The sequence below is a fragment of the Cervus elaphus genome, chromosome 3 (assembly GCF_910594005.1).
Source record: "Cervus elaphus chromosome 3, mCerEla1.1, whole genome shotgun sequence".
Classification (NCBI taxonomy): domain Eukaryota; kingdom Metazoa; phylum Chordata; class Mammalia; order Artiodactyla; family Cervidae; genus Cervus; species Cervus elaphus.
Window position 1 is genome coordinate 24,698,515 of NC_057817.1, and position 23,845 is coordinate 24,722,359.

The window sequence follows — 23,845 nt, forward strand, 5'->3', positions numbered from 1 at the left end:
GGGACTCTGAAGAGTCTTCTCCAGCACCACAGTTCAAAAGCATCAATTCTTTGGCGCTCAGCTTTCTTTATAGTCCAACTCTCACATCCATACATGACTACTAGAAAAACCATAGCTTTGACTAGACAGACCTTTTTCAGCAAAGTAGTGTCTCTACTTTTTAATATGCTGTCTACGTTTGTCATGGCTTTTCTTCCAAGGAGCAAGAGTCTTTTAATTTCATGGCTGCGGTCACCATCTGCAGTGATTTTGGAGCCCAAGAAAATAATGTCTGTCATTGTTTCCATTGTTTCCCCATCTATTTGCCATGAAATGATGGGACCAGATGCCATGATCTTAGTTTTCTGAATGTTGAGTTTTAAGCCAACTTTTTCACTCTCCTCTTTCACTTTCATCCAGAAGCTCTTCCGTTCCTCTTCTCCTTCTGCCATAAGGGTGGCATTTCTGCCATTTTTAAATAATAAAAGGCATTAAATGAACATTATTTTTTCTAGCATCTAACTTTATGTCTTTCAATATGCTTTGAAACATATACTCCTTGATCCATCAGTTTGAAACAGTCCTCTGATTCCCAGCTATTTGAGATGAGAAACTTGGCACACAGTCACTTTTTTCATCACTTCTCATCTTTCGTGCTTCCAGATGGCAGTTTCCCATATCATTTCTTTAAAAACTTCAAGGTTTCTAAGATTTACACTCTAATCCATAACTGCAAGTCTTCATAATTGCCTAAAGAATTTTAAAAATTGAAACTCGTTATTTCCTGAGAGGACCGAGTAGTAAGATTGGACTCAGACAAGTAATGTCACACTACTAAATCTTCAACCCCAAAAAGAGAAATCTCTAAATGTTAGGATCAAATTTTATTTTCTTAGACTCAATCACTCAAAATTATATGTTACATAAGAATTTATTTTATGCTGAAGTGTCTTTCATGGGCTTTCCACAGGCTTGTTTTGTTTTTTAAAAATTCCATCTGTCTTATTCCACAATATAAAAATTACTCTAAAAGCATAACCATATTACTATTATCTCACCCGAAAAAGTTAATAACTGATTAATATAAAATATCTGCTGAAAAAGGTTCAAATTTCCACAATCATTTAATAATTTTTTTGTTTGTCCAAATAACTTCCATATTTTATAACTGATTTTCTTTTAATATATGATTCCCCCAATTCCCACCCCTTGTTTTTTGTCCTTCCAGTTTATTTGACAAAGAAACTGGTAATTTCTCCTGTAGAGTTTTCCACTGTCTGGATTTTGTTGTGTCCTTGTGTTCTATTCCCTGTATTTCTGTTAGTATTAAACCTAGGTACCTAACAAGATTTGTGTTCATTTTTTTGTTATCTTTCCATTCAGGAAAATATATGGTGTCTGCTTGCCTCATTTTTTGTGATTTTACCTGTCACTGCTAAGCATTGTCTAAATAATTTCATTCCTTCATTAGCCACAAATCTCCTATAAAGAGAAAAGTGGGTGTGTGTGCTCAGTCGTGTCCAACTCTTTGCAGCCCCACTGATCTTAGTCCGCCAGGCTTCTCTGCCCATTCATTTTTCCAGGTGAGAATTCTGGAGTAGGGTGCCATTCCCTTCTCCAGGGGATCTTTCCGACCCAGGGATTGAACCCACGTCTCCTGCATCTCCTGCATTAGCAGGCAGATTCTTTACCACTAACACCACCCTGGGAAGCCCTATAAAGAGAAAACTTCCTGTCAACTATTTGGTTTCTGAAATACCATTCATATAGTTATTAATTCTATAATTAATTAGGCTTAATTCTCTCCCTTGTGGAACAGTTTTCAAAAGTACAATTTGGTTTCCTAGCATTCTGTGGGGTGGGGAGGGGCAAAAAACCCATAAAATTTACCATCTTGTTTTAAAGTGTATAATACAGTAGTGTTAACTATATATATATTGTTGTGCAGCGAATCTAGAACTTTTATATCTTATAAAACTGAAACTCTCAACCCACAGAACAATACTCCCCTTTCTCTCTATACTAGGTTGTGCTGTGGTTTGCTAAGTCGCTTCAGTTGTATCTGACTCTTTGTGACCCTGTGGACTCTTTGTGACCCTATGGACCATAGTCCACCAGGCTCCTCTGTCCATGGGATTCTCCAGGCAAGAACACTGGAGTAGGTTGCCATGCCCTCCTCCAGGAGATCTTTCCGACCCAGGGAACACCCAGGGATAGATTGAACCTGCATCTCTTACGTCTCCTGCATTGACAGGTGGATTCTTTACCACTCCCTGATAGCTCAGTTGGTAAAGAATCAGCCTGCAATGCAGGAGACCCCAGTTCAATTCCTGGGTTGGGAACATCCGCTGGAGAAGGGAAAGGCTACCCACTCCAGTATTCTTGGGCTTCCCTGGTGGCTCAGCTGGTAAAGAAACCTCCCGCTTTGCGAGACCTGGGTTCAATCCCTGGGTTGAGAAGATTCCCTGGAGAAAGGCTACCCACTCCAGTATTTTGGCCTGGAGAATTCCATGGACTGTATAGCCCATAGGGTCACAAAGAGTTGGACACAACTGGGCGACTTTCACTTTCTTTACCGCTAGCGCCACCTGGGAAGCTCCTATTGGAGCTCCTATTGGGTCACCAGCACCCAATAACCACTCTTCTACTTTCTAAGAGTACGACTACTTCACATACCTGCTATAAATGAAATCACGCAGGACTTGTCTTGACTCAGACAGTAAAGAATCTGCCTCGGTTCAGGAAGATCCCCTGGAGAGCAGTATGGCAACCCACTCCAGTATTCTTGCCTGGAGATTTCCATGGACACAGGAACCTGATCAGCTACAGTCCCTGGGGTCACAAAGAGTTGGACACGACTAACACTTTCATCTTACTTAGCATGCTATCCTTAAGTTTCATCCACATTGTAGGATGAAATCCATGTGACAGGATTTCTTTTTGTAAGGCTGAGTAATACTGTGTACATATCACTTTCTATCTAGTCATCTTTCAGTGGGTATTTTTGGTTGCTTTCATCTCTTAGCTATTACGAACAATGCTGCAGTAAACATGGGCGTGTATACATCTCTTCCAGATATGTTTTCAATTCCCTGGGATATAAGTGTGTGTGTGTGTGTGTGTGTGTGTGTGTGTGTGTGTGTGTGTGTGTGTGTGTGTGTGTGTGTGTGTGTGTGTGTGTGTGTGTGTGTGTGTGTGTGTGTGTGTATTAAAAGGATGTGTTAAAGGCATAATCTTTCACCATGGATTGATTTTTAAGATTTCATTTTTTCCTAAGGTGTTTCTGCTTGTTTTAAAATGTTTGTTCCCCATTACTGTTCCCGTTTCTTGCTTTTTTTGGGGGGTGGGAGTGGGAAAGAAAAGTTTATTGCAAGGCCAACCAAGGAGAATGGGTGGCTCATACTCTAAATCCCCAAACTCCCCAGTGGTTTTCAGGGAAAAGTTTTTATAGGTAAAATTTGGGTTGAGGGCTGCAGGGTATGTGACTTTCTTCTGATTGGTTGGTGGTAAGGCAACAGGGCAGTGCAGGAATCTTTTGCTCAGCCTGTACTTGCTATCCTCCACCTGGGTGAGGGCCTCAGATTTGTAAAATTGCCAGGCCTGCTATGAAACCAGGTACTTCTTCATCTAAACGACTCGGTTCTTCAGTCTCTCCCTTATTTGCACGGAGAACACCTTCCTATTCAGGATGTCTGCTGGCCCCACGACTTTTATAAGTCCCCTGCCCATAATGCTGACTGACAAAATCAAGGTTCAACTCTCTCCACTGTGGGTGCCAGACAGCCCAACATATATACTGTGTCCACCCAAGCCAACTCTGCTACATATATATATATATATATATATATATATATATATAACACACATATATAAGAAAAAGGCAGGTCAGTGGGAAGGACAGAGATGGGCTGGTTGAAAAGGCCTGGGGAATTGCCTCCATCCCTGAAAGCAGAGGGCAGGGGATGAAGAGCAAAATGCAAGTGGGAGCAGCCCACCCAAAGGCGAGAGGGACCTTGGTGTGTCCCACAGACAGACACACAGGGAGAAGGCTGAAGAATTAGGCCTGAGTCAGCCACACCCCTCGGGGCTCCAGAGACCACAAGAGGCAGCTGGGACATGTCTAGTTGGCAAGGGGGAGCATGGATGGTTGTAAGCAGGGAATGGATGGGGGCAGACAGATGTGCTTCAGAAGGTTCTCAGTGGTGCTGCTGGAGAAAGCTGCTGGGGGCAGAGGCACACACACACAGGTGAAGGGATTTGAGACCAACTCTGGAAGCTGAAGCCTCAGGGGTTACTGTTGAACTCGATGGGAGTGGGAAGATGGAAGAGATGCCCTAGGTGTTGGCTCAGGTGAGTCGGTGGCTGGTGGCATTGGTCACCAAGGGAGATCACTGAGCCAGCAGTGTTGGGAAGACTCAGAAGTGCCTACAACCACAGCACACAGTAGATGTCCAAAAGGACACTGGTTGAGTCAGAACACCCACCACCTTTTCGATTCCATTTTCTTCTTAAAACTTGTTACGTACAGTTTGAATCATGTACAGATGACAATTTCAGTATCTATTTTTAGGATCTATATGTATTGCTTATTGCTGACTCATTCAAGTGGCTTGTTTCCTTCTAACTTTGATAATTTCGTGAGCTCAATTTGGTTGAGCTTAATGTGTGACAGTTTGAGGTTCTAAATTAGAGATCAGCAAACTACACCCAAAGGGCCAAGTCCAGTTCACTCCCTGTTTTTTAAATGTTTTACTGGACCACTGCCATGCCCATTCACTTATGTACAGTCTACACTTGCTTTTGAACAATAGCAGAGTAGTTGATTCAGACATGGTAAGGTCCTCAAAGTAAAAAACACTGATGCTCTGGCCTTTTACAGAAAAGTGTGCAAAACTGATGTAAATTAATGTTTTCCCCAGAAAGTTTTGATTCTGCTAGGACAGGGAGGGTTCATGACCTGGGACAACTTTAGCCTGCTTTGAGAACTCATGCCATGTTTCTTGCAAGTCCAGCAATAGATCAAAGGCCTTCAGAGTTATCTATTCCACAATACAGCTAGAAGCAGTAATACACTATCTTCTTTGATTATGCTGTTCTCATTTCAAGATGGTATGGATCTTTTTCATTTAACAGGTCAATCATTCAACCTGAGCAGCACATGTCCTTCTGTGGAACTTTTCTTGTATAAAATAATTTTTTTTTTATAAAATAATTTTCTTACCTTGTCTTTTCTCTTCAGTCCTTACTATTAAAATGTTAGACGTCCTGTTCTGATTCTCTGATTTTATCTCTTCTCATTTTCTCATTATCTATTTCTCTTGATTATACAGTTGACCCTTGAACAACATGAGTTTGAACTGTGTGGGTCTATTTACATGCAGACTTTAAAAATACATACACACTACAGTACTACAGAGGCTGCATGTGGTTGGTGCCCCAACACCCATGTTATTCAAGGGTGAATTGTACTTTCAAGGTTATTGAAACCTTGAAACCTTTCCTCAACAACTTTACATTGTAACCCTTCTAATGAATTGTTTTGGCTATCAGTTTAAATTTCCAGGGGCAGTTTCTTCCTTTCAATTTTCCTTTTCAAAGCATCCTATTTTCATTTAATGAATACACCTACTTTCAAAATATTAATTATATTTGAAGATGGGGTACTTTTCTGATCACTGCATTGTTATCTGACCCCACCATCAAATTATAGCTGATCTCTTATGTATTAGAAATTTTCCTCAAATATCTGATGATCCTGGCTCTATGTTCGTATTTAACAGTAGGCATTAGAGAACTGAATGGAAACCTCATGTATACATATATGACTTGGAAATACCGAGATTCACTGAAGAGAGATAAAATGGTAGGCAGTCTTCTTATCAGGGACAACCAAAAGTTGAGTGTCTAGAGATTTTTTCTCCAGACAAATTAGTTTTTCCCAAAGAAACTTAGTTTCTCCGAAGAAAAAAAATCCTGGCATAGAAGCCTATACCCAGTGGTCAGCATTATGGGAACATGCTTAGGGAAAATGCAGATTTTCACTTAATCCATATCTTCAAGATTATATCTAATCCAAGGCTTGTTATCCCTGGTATCCTATAAATCTTGTGATCTTCTGGTTTAGTGTCTCAAGATTATTAATCTCTGGCTTCTTGCTCAAAAAGGCTGAAGGATAGAAAGTGGTCACTGGGGACTTCCCTGGTGGTCCAGTAGTTAAGACTCCAAGTTTCCAGTGCAGGGGGCATGGGTTTGATCCCCGGTTGGAGAACTAAGATCTCACATACCATGTAGTGCAGCCAAAAACAAGACAAAAAACAAAAAAAAAGAGAAAGTGGTCACCTGACTTCAACAAATGTAGAGAAAGAGAGTTCAGTGATTCTGTAGACAGATATGCAATCAATCCTCTCTTTAATGCGCCAAGTGCCATCTCTGAAAATGTGCACCTGGTTCCTCCAGGTACTAAACAGCATTCTGCAACGTATACTGGCTTCTTTCTCAAGGTACCACCTTTTGCAGGCATTCAGATGACCATTTCCTTGGTTTTGGCTCTGTCTTTCTCTACCTGCATTTTCTTTCCCTAAAATTTATTCAACTCTCTTATCCTTTGATTTCTTCTCTCCTGTTTCATCTGTCATTGTGTGGTTACACTTTACTGAAATTTCAGGACAGAAAGAAAATAAATGGTCAGTCTGTAATATTTAGTTGCAAGTCTTCAAATTGAACTGTAAATCATCCTAAAATATTGGGATATGAAAATATTTTCCATGCTTTTTCCTTCCTGAAAGTACTTTCATAAATCTTACTAGAGATTTTTTAACAATGGAACAAAGGATGACCAAACAATGAACAAACAGGACTCTGAAATCAAATACATTAACAGAAAACAAATTTGTAATGCAAGCCACATTTTAATATAGTTTTTAAAAAACACTTCCAAATACAACTGTAAATGTAATCAGGAAAAATGCTTCAAACATGTATCTTAATTAACCATTAGTACATTATTTAAAAGAATATCTTGAATCCTTGGCTTTCTTCATTGGGTTTATAAAGGTATAAACCACTGATTTTTCCATTTGAGTATTCTGTACTAAATGTAGTTTACCCAGCTGTAATTATAGAAGAAAAAAAAATCCCATTGACAAAAATCACGTTTTAAATAGGGAAAAAAGTTTCCCTTAAGTTGGTAAAGACTCTAAATTGATACTTTAAAACTTCTGATTTACTATAAAGCAGCAATTAGTAAAATCCATACCCCTCCCCCAAATTCTGCTTCTCTTCTATTGCAAAATCTTTGTAAAAAATGTTCGAGTGCAATAAAATATCCATATTTTTTAAAAATCAACAAATAGATATAACAAAGTAATTTCTCATGAAGTTATAGCAAAGAAATACTTAACAGTATCAGGTTCTGCTAAGGAAAACATTACCATGGAAGACATTCAAGGAATCTAAAATGCTTCCATTGCGGTAGTACAAGGCAGTGCTTCAGGCTGATGCTCATACTATTGTTAAAACAGCCCCTTCCCCTTTACAGTGAAAAATCAGTGCACATTCCTCCATATATTAAACAACTGAAGTCTCAGAAAATTATCAACTGCTTTAAAATAACTGCCTAACTCACCTTGAAAACACAGATTGGCTATGATAAATCCACTTTCATAAAGGAGGTATTTCCAGTGACCTAAAAGAAACTGGCTAAATCCCATGGAAGAGTCAGGAAACTAAATGCAGGTCAGAAAAGAGGGAGAGATGACAGATGCTTTCTGTGGAATAAACAGCAACAATTTAAATATCTATTGTGAAATACTGAAACTTGTGGCGCTCAATCAGTTTCTATTACTTTTACAACACGGTAAACCAAAAATATTAAAACATGAACCTATCTTATTCTCAAAAACAATTTTCTGCTACATACATAAATAAAAAGTGCTTGTAACTAATAATACACAACACTAAAAATATCAGCTCTTAAGATCACAAATAACCTATGTCTCATTGCCAGCAATGAGGGTGATAAATGCTAACGGTGCCATGATATTTACAAAAAACAAAAAAATATTTATATTCAATTATTATCTCCTATAGTCCCAGTGTTATCATTATACCACTGAGCATAAAATAATCTTCTTTAGACAGGTAATTAAAACAGATTATATTTTAGAAGCGTAAAATGCAAGAAGATCCTTCTTAGTGATTAAGTGTTTGTACTAGTTCATAATGAAAGTAAACATGAATAGAACACAATTCTGGAAAAAAAAAGAGAGAGACTTATTTATTTGTTTTATAAAATAAAAGGAGAAATCTTAGTCAAGAGGTGACAGCTTTAGGTGTCATCTTAACCAAGAATAAATTGATAGTATTTCTTATTCAGTTAAATAAGACAGGAAAGGAAATTCTAATTCCTGCTACCTGCTCAATCACTTCAAACATTCTTCTTAAGGAAGTAAAATCAAAATATTTTGGTTTTTGGTTTCTCTTTAAAGTAAAAATTTCCAGATGCCCTGGAATCAGTGAGTTCGATTTGGTGTCTTCTTGTGTTCTGGGAAAGAACAATCACTTTAAACTGGGATCTCAGCTTTCAAATGCTGTGACCAATTATTTGTGAGTTATAATCTGCAGGTTCCATTTTTAAAATATGTGGGATGACACTGTCAATTCGAACATTGCCGATGAGACCTTTGAAAAACAGTTCTTCGGTGATGGTAGCGTTCATCAGTCTCAAAGCTGGCAATCGAAGTAGTAGTCTAGACAACCTCAAAAGAGAAAAGGAAGGTGAACAAGGTTGTAAATCAAAGAGTAACTCAGTAGAAAGGTATACGTAATTTCTGCATGAATACTAATATCATAAGTTAACAAAGATTATCAACAGTTTTCAACACTTAAAACCTTTAGTATTCTCAAGCCTTAAACTACATGACAATCACCTGGATATATATGATGTCTGACAGACTTCATTGGAAAGCCTTGCTCTTAACTGCTATGCTGTGCTACCTCTGGTTGGTTGTATGAATCATGGAACAGTTTTAAACCATGGATCAAGTTATAAGTTTAATGGCTTAGGAACTCTTTCAAGGTTATAATAGCAATGTTTTGTGTTATCAGGATACATGAGGCTCAATGATAGTTTTTTTGGTTTTGCTTTGCAAAATGTATTGGGAATAGTAAAATAGGCAATGAAGTGAAGTGAAGTGAAAAGTTGCTCAGTCATGCCTGACTCTTTGCGACCCCATGGACTGTAGTCCATGGAATTCTCCAGGCCAGATTACTGGAGTGGGTAGCTGTTCCCCTCTCCAGGGAATCTTCCCAACCCAGGGATCAAACCCAGGTCTCCCGCATTGCAGGCGGATTCTTTACCAGCTGAGCCACTAGGAAAGCCCAAAATAGGCAATAGTTGTTGTTAATGGGAAGAGCACAGATTATAGAATCAAAGCCATTAGGTTCAAATCCTGATTCAGCTACTTCTAGCTATGTGAGTGGGCAGAAGCCACTACTCGCCCTGTCGCTTGCACAGTGTTGTGGCAATCAATAAAGTGATCCCTGCCAGTTCCTGGGCCAGTGAGGCAGGACAATGTCTTGTGTGAAAATACACTGTAAGTTGAAAACTGCTATCTAAAGATAATTAATTTAACTAACTATGAATATAAGAAACTAAGAAAGAGTTTCAGAGGTCAAAGAATCTGGAACCTAATGGAACAGAGGTCAGCAGGCAGATGTAGAGTCAAAACGAGGAAAATTTTAAACACTGTTTTTATTTGTGTGTGTGTGTGCTAGTCAGGAAGCAACAGTTAGAACTGGACATGGAACAACAGACTGGTTCCAAATAGGAAAAGGAGTACGTCAAAGCTGTATATTGTCACTCTGCTTATTTAACTTATATGCAGAGTACATCATGAGAAACGCTGGGCTGGAGGAAGCACAAGCTGGAATCAAGATTGCCAGGAGAAATATCAATAACCTCAGATATGCAGATGACACCACCCTTATGGCAGAAAGTGAAGAACTACTAAAGAGTCTCTTGATGAAAGTGAAAGAGGAGAGTGAAAAAGTTGGCTTAAAGCTTAACATTCAGAAAACAAAGATCATGGCATCTGGTCCCATCACTCCATGGCAAATAGGTGGGGAAACAGTGGAAACAGTGGCTGACTTTATTTTTGGGGGCTCCCAAATCACTGCAGATAGTGATTGCAGCCATGAAATTAAAAGACGCTTACTCCTTGGAAGGAAAGTTATGACCAACCTAGACAGCATATTAAAAAGCAGAGACATTACTTTGCCAACAAAGGTCCATCTAGTCAAGGCTATGGTTTTTCCAATAGTCATGTATGGATGTGAGAGTTGGACTATAAAGAAAGCTGAGTGCCGAAGAATTGATGCTTTTGAACTGTGGTGTTGGAGCAGACTCTTGAGAGTCCCTTGGACTGCAAGGAGATCCAACCAGTCCATCCTAAAGGAGATCAGTCCTGAGTGTTCATTGGAAGGACTGATGCTGAAGCTGAAACTCCAATCCTTTGGCCACCTGATGCGAAGAGCTGACTCACTGGAAAAGACCCTGATGCTGGGAAAGATTGAGGGCAGGAGGAGAAGGGGACGACAGAGCATGAGATGGTTGGATGGCATCATCGACTCGATGGACATGGGTTTAGGTGGACTCCGGGAGTAGGTAATGGACAGGGAGGCCTGGTGTGCTGCGGTTCACGGGGTCGCAAAGAGTGGGACATGACTGAGCGACTGAACTGAAGGGAACTGTGCTAGTTGCTCAGTTGGGTCTGACTCTTTGCGACCCCATGGACTGTAGCCTGTCAGGCTCCTCTGTCCATGGAATTCTCCAGGCAAGAACACTAAAATGGGTTGCCATGTCCTTCTCCAGGGTATCTTCTTGGCCCAGGGATCAAACCCTGGTCTACATCATTGAAGGCAGACTCTACCATTTCAGCCATCAGGGGAGCCCATTAATTTATATAAGGTATAAAACTTTTGACACTTTAAAAAACTGGAAAAAAAAAAAAAGATCATAACAAAACCAACACCCAAAGAACCACCTTTCCAAAAAGTTTGTGGCATTATTTATCCTTCATCTATGCTAAGGCCTTATGCTCTTGAGAACACTTGAGCACTTGAGAACAAGTGAAACCAGCAGACCCAGAATTAAGCAATCTTTCTGCATTCATGTACTATACTGCTCAAATTACTCATTTCCTGTTTGTTCCCACTAGCTGAGCTGCATTCACAGAACTGGTAGGAAGTAGGGTAGGAAAACTGGTTAGATGTAAGATAAACTACAGCTGATTTTCATGATGGAACTGGCTTATAAGTCTATTATATAATCTATGTAAAAAGTTATTATATGTAAAATATTCTTTTACTAGTTTGAAGTATGTTAATAGTATTAGTGAACAAATTTATATAGCCCTTACTATGTAACAGGCACTGCTCTACTAAGCTCTTTGAATATATTAACTGATTTAATCCTTACACTGATTATAAAATGTGGGTACTATTACCTCCATTTTACAGTAAAGAAATTGAAATAGAAGTTAAATAACTTCTGTTAACTTCTATAAGGTCATACAGCTAGTAAGTGGCAGAGTTAGGCATTAAACCCAGGTGCTCTTGCTCTGACAGCCAAATGCTTAATCACTCAAAAATTGAGTTCATTTTATTAAAGGACACTGGTAAGAAACACTTTGCTATAAATGCCATAAGCCAAATTTAAAAATTAATTATAAAATAAGCTAATGGTATCTTTTTATTCATCCACTTTTCATCCCCTTTTCTAATTCAATCCATTATTTCATCTAAAGCAAGTTAAGAGCTTGGGTGTGAGAGTCAAACTACCTGGCTCTGCTGTTTATTGTGTGACTTTGAGCAAGTTACTTAACCTTTCTGTGCTGAAGTCTCATATAAAATAGTACATATAAAAAAAAAAGTACATATAAAGTACTTGCAACAGGCATTAACTACTTGAAAGGCCAAAGCTGACTAAATTTAATTACACTTGGAATGGAGAATAAGGAAACAGATACACAAAAATTTTTAAGATGAACTTAATTAAATAGTGTTTAACTTCTAGATACCTGTAGGTGTCATCTGGATATGTTTTGGTTATATAATCTTGGAATTCAACATAAGCCTTTTCCTGAAATTTCTCAATCTGTTCCATGTTTTCTAGGCCTGGATGATCTGAAACATTAAAGAATATATTGTTACTTTAGTTTTGCATACTCATTTACTAAGACACCAGGTAGAGATGGAAAAGGTGATAAACAACAGTTCAGCAGGAAACCCTATCATATATGCATGGCTCTTTCATTCCACAAATACTAGTAAAATTTTAGCAACCCACCCACTAAATACCAGGCACTGTACTTAAACCCTTAAAACCGTTTCATCTCATACATGTATTCTAACATCTAATAAAAAAATGAAACCACTGGGCTCAAATAAAACAAAACAGCTTTTTCTATTTCACAAGTGGTAGAAAGGATTTTGATCATTTTGCTTTCAATATAAACAAAAAATGAAATGACTTGGCTTAGTTAAAAGTATTTTTAACCAATGAAATATTTTCAGAATGAAAGTGAAAGTGAAACTAGCTCAGTTGTGTCTGACTCTTTGCGACCCCATGGACTGCAAAGTCCATGGAATTCTCCAGGCCATAATACTGCAGTGGGTAGTCTTCCCTTCTCCAGGGGATCTTTCCAACCCAGGGATCGAACCCAGATCTCCCAACATTGCAGGCGGATTCTTTACCAGCTGAGCCACAAGGGAATCCCAACAATATTGGAGTGGGTAGCCTATCCCTTCTCCAGCGGATCTTCCCAACCCAGGAATCCAACTGGGGTCTCCTGCATTGCAGGCTGATTCTTCACCAACTGAGCTATGAGGGAAGCCCCCATTTTCAAAATATATTCTTTAAAATTTTTTTCATTAAAATAGTAGTACATACTTTAACTTAAGTATAATTGACATACAACATTGTATCTGTTTAAGGTACAGAACAAAATGAAGTGACATTCACATGCACTGTGAAATGATCACCACAGCAAGTCTAGTTACCATTCAAAGTTACGAAACTTTTTTCTTACGATGAGAACTTTCAAGGTTTATTTTCTAGGAGCTTTCATGTTTACAATACAATAGTGACTACAGTCACCATGCTATAAATTTTATCATTGTGGCTTATTTATAACTGCAAGTTTGTACCTCATGATTCTCCTTCACCCATTTCACCCACCCCCTCATGCATGCTATATTCTATATTTTCTTAATAAGAAAATCTTCCTTTCACCATTGTTAGGATAAAAAGATACTTATGAAATTATAAACTCTGAACATCATCTCTATCAGAAAAATAATATAGCAACATGAAATAACCTATATAAATATTTCACTGAAGTGGAAATATTAAAAGAATTTCATAAAACTTAAGCCTAAAATATGGAAAGTGGTATCCTGACTAAGGAGAATAAGAAAAGTAGCAAACAGAAATAGAAGGAATATTTAATAAAACAAAAGTACATTATAATTCTGTTGTCAAATCTATGGTCTTTCAATTTTAAGGAAAATTAAAGTGGCAAATTGGTTGTGATAAAAACTGCAATACATGTTATTAATTTATCTAAAACACCAGAAGAACAGTACAAAATAGCTTTAATTATCTTACTCATATCACTGAAGGTAGTAAGAAGCGGGGTTCCTCAGATCATTTTATTATGATACACAGTAACAGATAAACATATACCAAAATGAAGAATACAGAGCCTAAGAAAATAGTCAATTTTTCTTACTCTAAAATTGATTGTTGAGCTTTACTGTCATTTTATTATATGTAAAAACTAGCAATTGGCAGAAAGACAAGAGACCCCTTTTTCTATTTATTGGGAACTCATAAGCTGTTTGGAAATTTAACCCATTAACAAAGCAATCTTCATCTCTCTTTTTGCCTTTTAATGATGCAAAGTATACCTAAACATTCAAGTACTGAATAGGACTAAAAGTCTGCATCATTTCACTGATTTCTTCAATTTTCCTTTTCACACCCAGATGTCTTATATCCAAAAATTTCAGATTTGAAGTGTACAATTCAACAGTTTTTTAGTATATTCAGAGCTGTGCAACCCTCACCACAATCTAACTTTAGAACATCTTTGTTGGCCCCAAAAGAAACACCCATTAGTAGTCACTCTTCATTCTCTCCTCTCCTTAGGCCAAGGAAGCCACAAATCTCTCTATAGATTTGCCTATTCTGGACAATGCAGATACATGGAAACATTTAATATGTGGTATTTTGTGATTGGTTTGTCACTTGCAAACTGTTTTCAAGGTTTATCCATGGTGGCATGTATCAGAATTCCATTTATATATACATTACATTTTGTTTATTCATTTGTTTGATGGACACTTCAATTGTTTCCACTTCACACCAATGTACACTCCCAATGGCAAATGTATGAGGGTTGTAATTTCTCCACATCCTCAAACGCTATTTTTAATAGGAAGTAAATGTTTATATACCTGGACTGAAGAGTACAATTGCCTTCAGGTAGGCATATTCATATCCATCAATGCAGAGTTTTACCATGCTGTTACAAAACTCCTGTAGTTTGAAGATGTGTTCCATCAATAATTTTCTTCTTTCTGTTGATATTTTATCTTTAATTAAAAACAAAGAAACAAACAAAATCTTCAGCAAAAATGCATGACTATTTTTATGCGATATATTTCCTTCTCACTAATTTCTAGCTTTGAATATAATCAATTTATCAAATGTTAAAAATTCAATATACCTGCAAGTTTAATGTTTTATTTATTTATATATTCAGTTGTGCTGGGTCTTAGTTGCAGAATGTGGGATGTAGTTCCTTAACCAGCAATGGAACCCAGGCCCCCTGCACTGAGAGCACAGAGTCTTAGCCACTGAACCACCAGGGAAGTCCCTCTCTGCAACTTCAAATGAAACTAATTAATGATCTTCAGACACTGTTCATTCAAGAAAAAAAAAAGAACAGGTTGTTAACATTTTTATATTAGGCTTTTTAGCCCTAAAGGTAATGTCTTCTTCTAAGATACACCTTTGAGAAGATAAGCCGTAAAGACTAAAAATTTGGCTAACCAACCAAAGTACAAAAGATTCAAATTTTGGTAATAGGATTTAAGTTTATATCAATAAAATAAGCAAAATGAAAAATAAGTAAAATCATCTAGATTATTAAGTTACCAACACTACTATAACAAAAGCAAATATTTAGCCAAAAAAAAAAAAAAAACCCTGTCAAGACCAAAGAAAAGTTGAGTAAAACAGTATGTTCTAACTTAAAAATTATTGTGTTTATGTAGTACTGACTTCTGGTATATCTACTATTGATGAGATCTTAAGGCTATCCTTTGCCATTAAATAGGAGGGGAAGCAGATAGTTCAAGAAAAATGTACAACAACAGGAAGTGGCATATGCAAAGGAAATAAATGTAATTCTCTATCTATAACTTTTTCTTGAACTCAAAAAAAATAGTTCTTCCCATCTGATGATGGGGCACCTTCTTCTTGGACAGTCACAAGCCATTCTGAAACTAAACATTTATAAATCAGTGCTTGCCCACCTGTCTCCTCAAACGACTGGGAATTGTAACCAGGAAAAGGAAAATAATAATTAGGATTGTTCTGTGACTCTTTAGTAGTGTCTAAGTGAAAGGATACATACTGATGAATTGATTTAAAAAAAAAAAAGTTTAGCCTACCTTAGGATTCAAAAAGCTACAATTAAGAAAAGCAGTTTATGCCATATGACCCAGCAATCCCACTTCTGGGCATACACACCGAGGAAACCAGATCTGAAAGAGACACGTGCACCCCAATGTTCATCACAGCACTGTTTATAATAGCCAGGACATGGAAGCAACCTAGATGCCCATCAGCAGACGAATGGATAAGGAAGCTGTGGTACATATACACCATGGAATATTACTCAGCCGTTAAAAAGAATTCATTTGAATCAGTTCTAATGAGATGGAAGAAACTGGAGCCCATTATACAGAGTGAAATAAGCTAGAAAGATAAAGACCAATACAGAATACTAATGCATATATATGGAATTTAGAAAAATGCTTAACGATAACCCTATATGCAAAACAGAAAAAGAGACACAGATGTACAGAACAGACTTTTGGACTCTGTGGGAGAAGGTGAGGGTGGGATGTTTCGAGAGAACAGCATCGAAACATGTATATTATCTAGGGTGAAACAGATCACCAGCCCAGGCTGGATGCATGAGACAAGTGCTCGGGCCTGGTGCACTGGGAAGACCCAGAGGGATCGGGTGGAGAGGGAGGTGGGAGGGGGGATTGGGATGGGGAATACATGTAAATCCATGGCTGATTCATGTCAATGTATGACAAAAACCACTACAATATTGTAAAGTAATTAGCTTCCAACTAATAAAAATAAATAGAAAAAAAAAATAAGAGCAAAAAAAAAAAAAAAAAGAAAAGCAGTTTAAAAACAGTTGGTAACTATACATTTATAAATAGTTGGATTACCTCTATATAAGCGTACCCTGGATTCTTTGGTATGTATGTTGAAGTGTAAAAATTCACGAGGCCTGATCAGAAACAGCACTTAAATACATCTGTTTCAGTTTTGTTGGACTCTCATTTAAAACTATTTTGGGTGATTAATGAATGAATTTATCAAAATGTAAAAATTATGTAAGGTAAAAAGGATATTGGTATTTATCTTTTCATACTTAACTTTAAACATAATACTATAAAACTGATGTCTCCTCATATCCTAGAAAAGGAAAAATAAGGTGCTTTTTACCTTGTTGAAGGCTACTGTGAAGACAGTTGACAAACGTTGCTAATATAGTTGCCACATTCATCACTTGCCAGCACTGGGCAAGACCAAGAGTAAAAAGTTCATTCCAATAAGCTTTCACCAATGATATGCTGTTTTCTTGCCTATAAAAACAAAAACAAATATCAAATATATTTTATGAAACCTTATAACTGACTCATATATTTGAAAACACAATGTTCATTCAGTTCAGTTCAGTCGCTCAGTCGTGTCTGACTCTTTGCGACCCCGTGAACCGCAGCACACCAGGTCTCCCTGTCCATCACCAACCCCCACAGCCTACTCAAACTCATGTCCATTGAGTCGGTGATGCCATCCAACCATCTCATCCTCTGTTGTCCCCTTCTCCTCCTGCCCTCAATCTTTCCCAGCATCAGGGTCTTTTCCAGTGAGTCAGCTCTTCGCATCAGGTGGCCAAAGGATTGGAGTTTCAGCTTCAGCATCAGTCCTTCCAATGAACACTCAGGACTGATCTCCTTTAGGATGGACTGGTTGGATCTCCTTGCAGTCCAAGGGACTCTCAAGAGTCTGCTCCAACACCACAGTTCAAAAGCATCAATTCTTCGGCACTCAGCTTTCTTTATAGTCCAACTCTCACATCCATACTTGACTACTGGAAAAACCACAGCCTTGACTAGATGGACCTTTGTTGGCAAAGTAATGTCTCTGCTTTTTAATATGCTGTCTAGGTTGGTCATAACTTTCCTTCCAAGGAGTAAGCGTCTTTTAATTTCATGGCTGCAATCACTATCTGCAGTGATTTGGGAGCCCCCAAAAATAAAGTCAGCCACTGTTTCCACTGTTTCCCCACCTATTTGCCATGGAGTGATGGGACCAGATGCCATGATCTTTGTTTTCTGCATGTTGAGCTTTAAGCCAACTTTTTCACTCTCCTCTTTCACTTTCATCAAGAGGCTCTTTAGTTAACTTCTTCACTTTCTGCCATAAGGGTGGTGTCATCTGCATATCTGAGGCTATTGATATTTCTCCCGACAATCTTGATTCCAGCTTGTGCTTCCTCCAGCCCAGCGTTTCTCATGATGTACTCTGCATATAAGTTAAATAAGCAGAGTGACAATATACAGCTTTGATGTACTCCTTTTCCTATTTGGAACCAGTCTGTTGTTCCATGTCCAGTTCTAACTGTTGCTTTCTGACCTGCATACAGGTTTCTCAAGAGGCAGGTCAGGTGGTCTGGTATGCCCATCTCTTTCAGAATTTTCCATGGTTTATTGTGATCCACACAGTCAAAGGCTTTGGCGAAGTCAATAAAGCAGAAATAGATGTTTTCCTGGAACTCTCTTGCTTTTTCCATGATCCAGCGGATGTTGACAATTTGATCTCTGGTTCCTCTGCCTTTTCTAAAACCAGCTTGAACATCTGGAAGTTCACGGTTCACGTATTGCTGAAGCCTGGCTTGGAGAATTTTAAGCATTACTTTACTAGTGTGTGAGATGAGTGCAATTCTGCCGTAGTTTGAGCATTCTTTGGCATTTCCTTTCTTAGGGATTGGAATGAAAACTGAGTGTAAAGTTTTATACAGTAAAGTCAAGGTAATCAACCAGTGAACAAATCACACAAAAAAGAACAGAGTAAACAGATTTAAAAAATCAGTTTTTGATGGCCTGTGTTATACCTCTTAGTTAGAAAATAACATTGGCATTGTTGTACAATAAGGTCCTACAACTTGACCAATACTTTTCTAACTATGGGCTTAACTTTCTCCATGGTCTCTTTGCTTCTTCAAACCAGTTACATTAAAACAATATGAAGAAATCTGGTAAACTTTAAACAAAGCTTGGATTTCTCATAATAGACCATTTTTCATTGGTCTCAACAGAATCTCAACAGAACACAGATATGCTCTTCAGTGATACAACCAAATTTCTAACTCATCATAGTGGTACTATGGGCTAATTTATATTTTCTTACCTTTTTAGGGGGCAACCAACCACATGATTGAAAAACAATCACTTCTATTTTCAAACATATTCAGTGTATGCAAGTTTCAGATCCTTATTAACAAGCCTGAGATAACACTGAAACAGTGGCGGTAGGGAGAAACAATATCCCAAGTCATTTAGAGCCTCCCTCATTTAGGCCAAAGACAGCCTATTACAAATGCTGGCTCCAGTGCACTTACTTCATTCAAACTGTTAACTTCATCAAATTATGAAATATGGATAATCTTCCACATAATATACAGTAAATACCACCCAATATGATTCTTCATATAAAATTTCAAGTTATAATGCTGTATCAGTTTGCCCCCTTTAATCAAATCCTCCCAAAATAAAAGCTCTTGTCTCATGTACATCTGTGCTACAAAATCACACTTAATATTCAAGAACTTCAAGACACTTACCCTAGAGCCTGGAAGGAAGGAATTGAAAGTGCCCAGTGCATCGATAAGAACAGCAGCCTGGAGGCAGACTCCCCAATGTAGTGCACATTCAGGTACTCAGGCATAGGAGACGGCATGGTGAGCTGGTGTGAACAGGGGTGAGGTCAATTATCTCACATGGGACACTTCTAAATGAGCGCTTCTTTGAAAAACTTAACTGTCAACATGTCAAGTAACTATCTAACATATTAGCCAAAAAGGCAAATCTTGACATAATCCAAGTCACTGGATTTTACAGCTAAAAACAGGATTTAGAATAAATGAAAAGCCCAGAGTTTCTAACAAAGCAATATTCAGATAAAGCAGAATTCCACTTAATAAATACCAACCACAAGATTATCTTTGTGTGTTTTTAAAAGTTACTTTCTGTCTTCATATCAACTTTAAGTCTTTCCTTTTCTCTCTTCATTAACAGTATGTAAACAACAAATTTAATTCAAGAAGCAATCCTTTATGTTAAATGTCCCTTTCATTTGGGCAATGGGGATAGCAAATCCAAATGCTTATAGGAGAGTAATGAGTGAAGTGAGCCTGCTGATGCCATTTGTAGAGTGCATATTTCCAGGTAACGGGCATGGCTGAATTCAACACATTGAAAACGTTTGGAATTAGGGCTCAGAACTACTTGCTTTTTCAATTTTTCAAAAAGCAGCTTCTACATAAAATCTCACCATCTAATCTACAGGAAAAATAAAGTGTGTCTGTGGCCATAACAGTCACAGGCTGACCTTAGGTAATGTGTGACCACTGTTGAAAATAAAGATCCTACATCAGAATAGTTATCAAAGCATTTTTGAAAATCTTATTAAAGAGATTTTTTATTGCTATAAATTAAATGTAATTTCATCCATAAGAAACTTCTATTTTAAAATTATTAAAATGATCAGTAACACCAAGCATAGGTGACGATACAGGGAAACAAATACATACAGCTGAAGTGAGGTGACAGTCGCTCAGCCACGTCCGACTCTGTGCGACCCCATGAACTACACAGTCCATGGCATTCGCCAGGCCAGAACTCTGGAGTGGGTAGCGTTTCCCTCTCTAGGAGATCTTCCCAACCCAGGGATCGAATCCAGGTCTCCCACATTGCAGGTGGATTCTTTACCAGCTGAACCACCAGGGAACTGAGTACTGGTCAAATGAAGGGCAAATTGGCTGTATCTATCAACATTTTAAAACTGAGTTTATCCTATGACCTAACAATGCCATTTCTAAATCTCTATTTCAAAAGGATACTTGCATATACGCACAAAAAAGCATATACAAGGATGTCCATTTCAGTACCGCTCTTAACAGAGAAATTAAATGCTGGCTATAACCCAAATTTCTATCACTAAGAAAAGAATAATCTATGCCTACTTAGTAGGCATTAAAATTAGTAAGATATATGTGTAGCTGAGTCCCTTTGCTATTCACCTGAAACTATCCCAACACTGTTAATCATCTATGAAAGTGAGTTAGTTGCTCAGTCATATGTGACTCTGTACCCCAATACAAAATAAAAAGTTCAAAAGAAAAAAAATAATAAAAATAAAATTAGTAAGATAAACTGAGACAGCATAGAAAAAACATTTCAGACATCTAAGCAGAAAAAATAGCAAAATAATATTGATGAACCAATATATGTTAAAAAGAGTGTATGTATATAGATACACACTTTATGTGTATTGTATATATGATAGGAGGAGATACACCACACAGTTAATAGTAGCTACCTCTGCTGGGGGACAGGTGAAAATGCCCATGTGCATTTTTCTGGGGAGTTGAATATATAACTTTTAACAGATTCTCAAAGGTACCTATGATGCCAAACAGATCAAAGCTTTTCATCGAAACGATACCAAAGTTCTCTGGAAATGTTAGCTAAAAATGCAAAAAATATTAATTTCCTTTGTTCAATGTTAGCCATAAGTGGTTTGTCTATTTACAAAATGGTGTCAAGTAATAAAACAGGACAATCAACAGCTGAAATTCCACATGTGAAAAGATAATTTTTAAATGTTTGAGAAACGTTTACTGCAGCAATAAATTAAAATATCATTCTTTAAGAGAATTATAACAAGTAGATATTAAGCATCATAAATTTAATTGTTAGGATGCAACTGTTTCCACACATAAGTATATAAAAAACAAATTGAAAACTATCACACATTTTCGTACTGGCTATGGTGAGTAGGAAAAAAAAAAAAACCCTGAAAAGTCAAGGAAATCACCAAAGATTACTAGTTTTAAGGGGGTAGGATTAGGATGCAAAAACAAGATTACCCTTTGCTAAGTAGTTTAAAATCATTCTAAAACAAATGAAATACTTCACAATATGTAAAAACTGGATATTAGGGCTAAAAAATACAGTTGCGCCGTAAGTTACACAATAGTGGTGGCAATGCTGAAAACTCTGTTGCTCTAATCATAAAACTGAAATCACCTGCAATATACACTAGAACTAGAATAACACTAGTTATTCAAAAGACTACGACATTGTATTATTTTATAGAGAAAAAATGGCTTAGAATTTATCTGTTTTACATACGTAATTTTCTTAAAGCAAGATAAACCTCCAGCATTGTATCAAGGCCAATTCTAGAAAGAAAAATGTTTTAATTTCCCCAATTCATCTGTCCAAAACAAATTTTTGAAGGATGACACTGATTATTCTCACTTCCTGTTCCTATAGCCCCATAAAATTTTTTCTTGTAAAGTACAAATGAAGCATTTCTGATTTTTTTCATGTAAATTAACTCTGGTAAAATATTCCATAAAGACAAGTTTCCCTGATACGTTTGTCGACTATATCAAATTACAGCCACAATTATTTAAAAGTGACTTTTCTCTGAGTCCTTTCTACCAAGCCAAATTTTGTAGGAATAAATTTTATCATATGCAGCTTTGATCAGTGTTAAATTTTTTTTGGCTGCACCGCACAGCATGTGGGATCTTAGTTCCCCAAGGGACAGAACCCACGTGACCGACCTGTAGTGGAAGCGCAGTCTTAACACTGGACCGCCAGGGAAGTCCCTCGCCAGGGTTAGATTTATTTTGTGTTCATTATTTCTGCCAGTAGCACACGTATCTATTTGATAACTGTATATATTTTCATAAGAAACCCATGGAAACTTATAATCTCCAGTAAAGTTATGAGCAACTACCCTCAGGTAGTCCAGGACTGTTATGCTATGCACTGCTAACTAAGAGTTCTTAAGCACTTTCAATCACTTGCATATGATTTGCTAATAGTCCTCAGGGAGGGCAGAGCAAAGATAAACAGAGGGATCAAAACAGCAGAGTCTTAATGAAGGGTCTCAAGGGTCAGCCTTTCTATAGCTGTAGTCCGAATATTATCTGAATGACAAATCAAATGCCAGATGTTATTTTCTAATATTCTACATGTATTGTTTCTAGTATTCTACATGTATTGTTTCCATCATAAATATATTTAAGGAAGCAAAAAAGAAATTACAGATGTACCTTCTCCAAATGGTTAAAGTATAAAAAGTTAAAAACCAAAAATTAAAATAATTTAAACCTTCTTAAAATGAGGCTGAGAGCTAGCTGAGGCATTATATAATTAATTGTGTTCCTTGTAGTTAACTTGGTAAAAGCGGAAAATCTGTGTCTTAGATACTGATTTACACTAAAGCAAGGAGTAGCTAGGCATTGAATAAAACCAGTGGATTCCACACATGATGAACACCAATACTTAAAAACACCACCATCAACAAACTATGTCTAACAGAGTCTAAATGAAAAAAAATCATGTCCAAATGTCTTAAAAGCTAACTTTTATAATCTTAAACACATTAATTGATATTGTGAGTACTATATAAACAGGATGTTTTATTGAGCTGTTATTTTATATGTTTTAGCTGCTGTTTCAAATCCTAGTTGGGGTATCTCTGAGTTTAAAAGCACAACGAATATATTTTGATTGCTGAAAGGACAATTAAAATCAAAATGGTCACACAACATAAAAATTATGAAATATATATACATATAGAAATACCCTGAAAGCTACATGTGAATCGCTGAGAAGTGGCCCCTCTTTTTCGATGTAATTTATGCTCGAGTCTCCAGCAATTAGGTGTACGTTTCCTTCCATGCCCTCTCCTGAGCTCTGACAGGCTGTGCTTTCTCCAGGATTCAAAGCTTTTGCAAGAGTGTCAAATGCCCTATAAGGAGACATCAGAAGCTGTGAGCTTGGCCAATCTCCACAATAAAATGAGAACTCTATATAAAATTCGGAAATTAAGACTTAGGCCTTAAAAACTGTTTAGAAAATAGAATTTTGGTATATCACTGAGCATTCTATTTCAGTGATTCTTTGACTCACTCTCCAAAAGTAACAAATTAAACTTCAAATGTATAGTAAGAAAAACTTTATTATTAACATATTTTACCAGAGAATTAGTCTTTTTAAAAAACTTACATGATTTAAGGGGAGAAAAAGTCTTATGCTTCCTTTTACAAGTTAAATATTTGATACATCAAGGTATCAGGCCATTTATTTTACATACAGAAGTTATTTAGAAGAACAAGGGCAAGAACTTAAGTCGACTTTATTCTACACAACACAAAGTTAGGTTTTTAATTTTATTTAAAGATGCAGAGAA

At 37.1% G+C, this 23,845-nt stretch overlaps 1 protein-coding gene across 4 annotated transcripts in view; it reads right to left on the reverse strand.

The window, feature by feature from the left end:
* Positions 1 to 6,849: 6,849 nt before the first annotated feature.
* Positions 6,850 to 23,845, reverse strand: part of NR2C1 (nuclear receptor subfamily 2 group C member 1) — a 46,592-nt gene continuing 29,596 nt past the window's right edge. For 2 of the 4 annotated variants that reach the window (XM_043881537.1, XM_043881530.1), the window contains exons 9-14: positions 23,239 to 23,404; positions 19,197 to 19,318; positions 16,796 to 16,935; positions 14,497 to 14,634; positions 12,057 to 12,162; positions 6,850 to 8,735 (exon numbers count right to left, since the gene is read on the reverse strand). In XM_043881537.1, the coding sequence (XP_043737472.1) occupies positions 8,561 to 8,735; positions 12,057 to 12,162; positions 14,497 to 14,634; positions 16,796 to 16,935; positions 19,197 to 19,318; positions 23,239 to 23,404 (847 nt within the window). In that variant the 3' untranslated portion in view covers positions 6,850 to 8,560. The remainder of the gene's footprint in view (positions 8,736 to 12,056; positions 12,163 to 14,496; positions 14,635 to 16,795; positions 16,936 to 19,196; positions 19,319 to 23,238; positions 23,405 to 23,845) is intronic. The other 2 variants (XM_043881547.1, XM_043881555.1) reach the window with 2 other exon arrangements.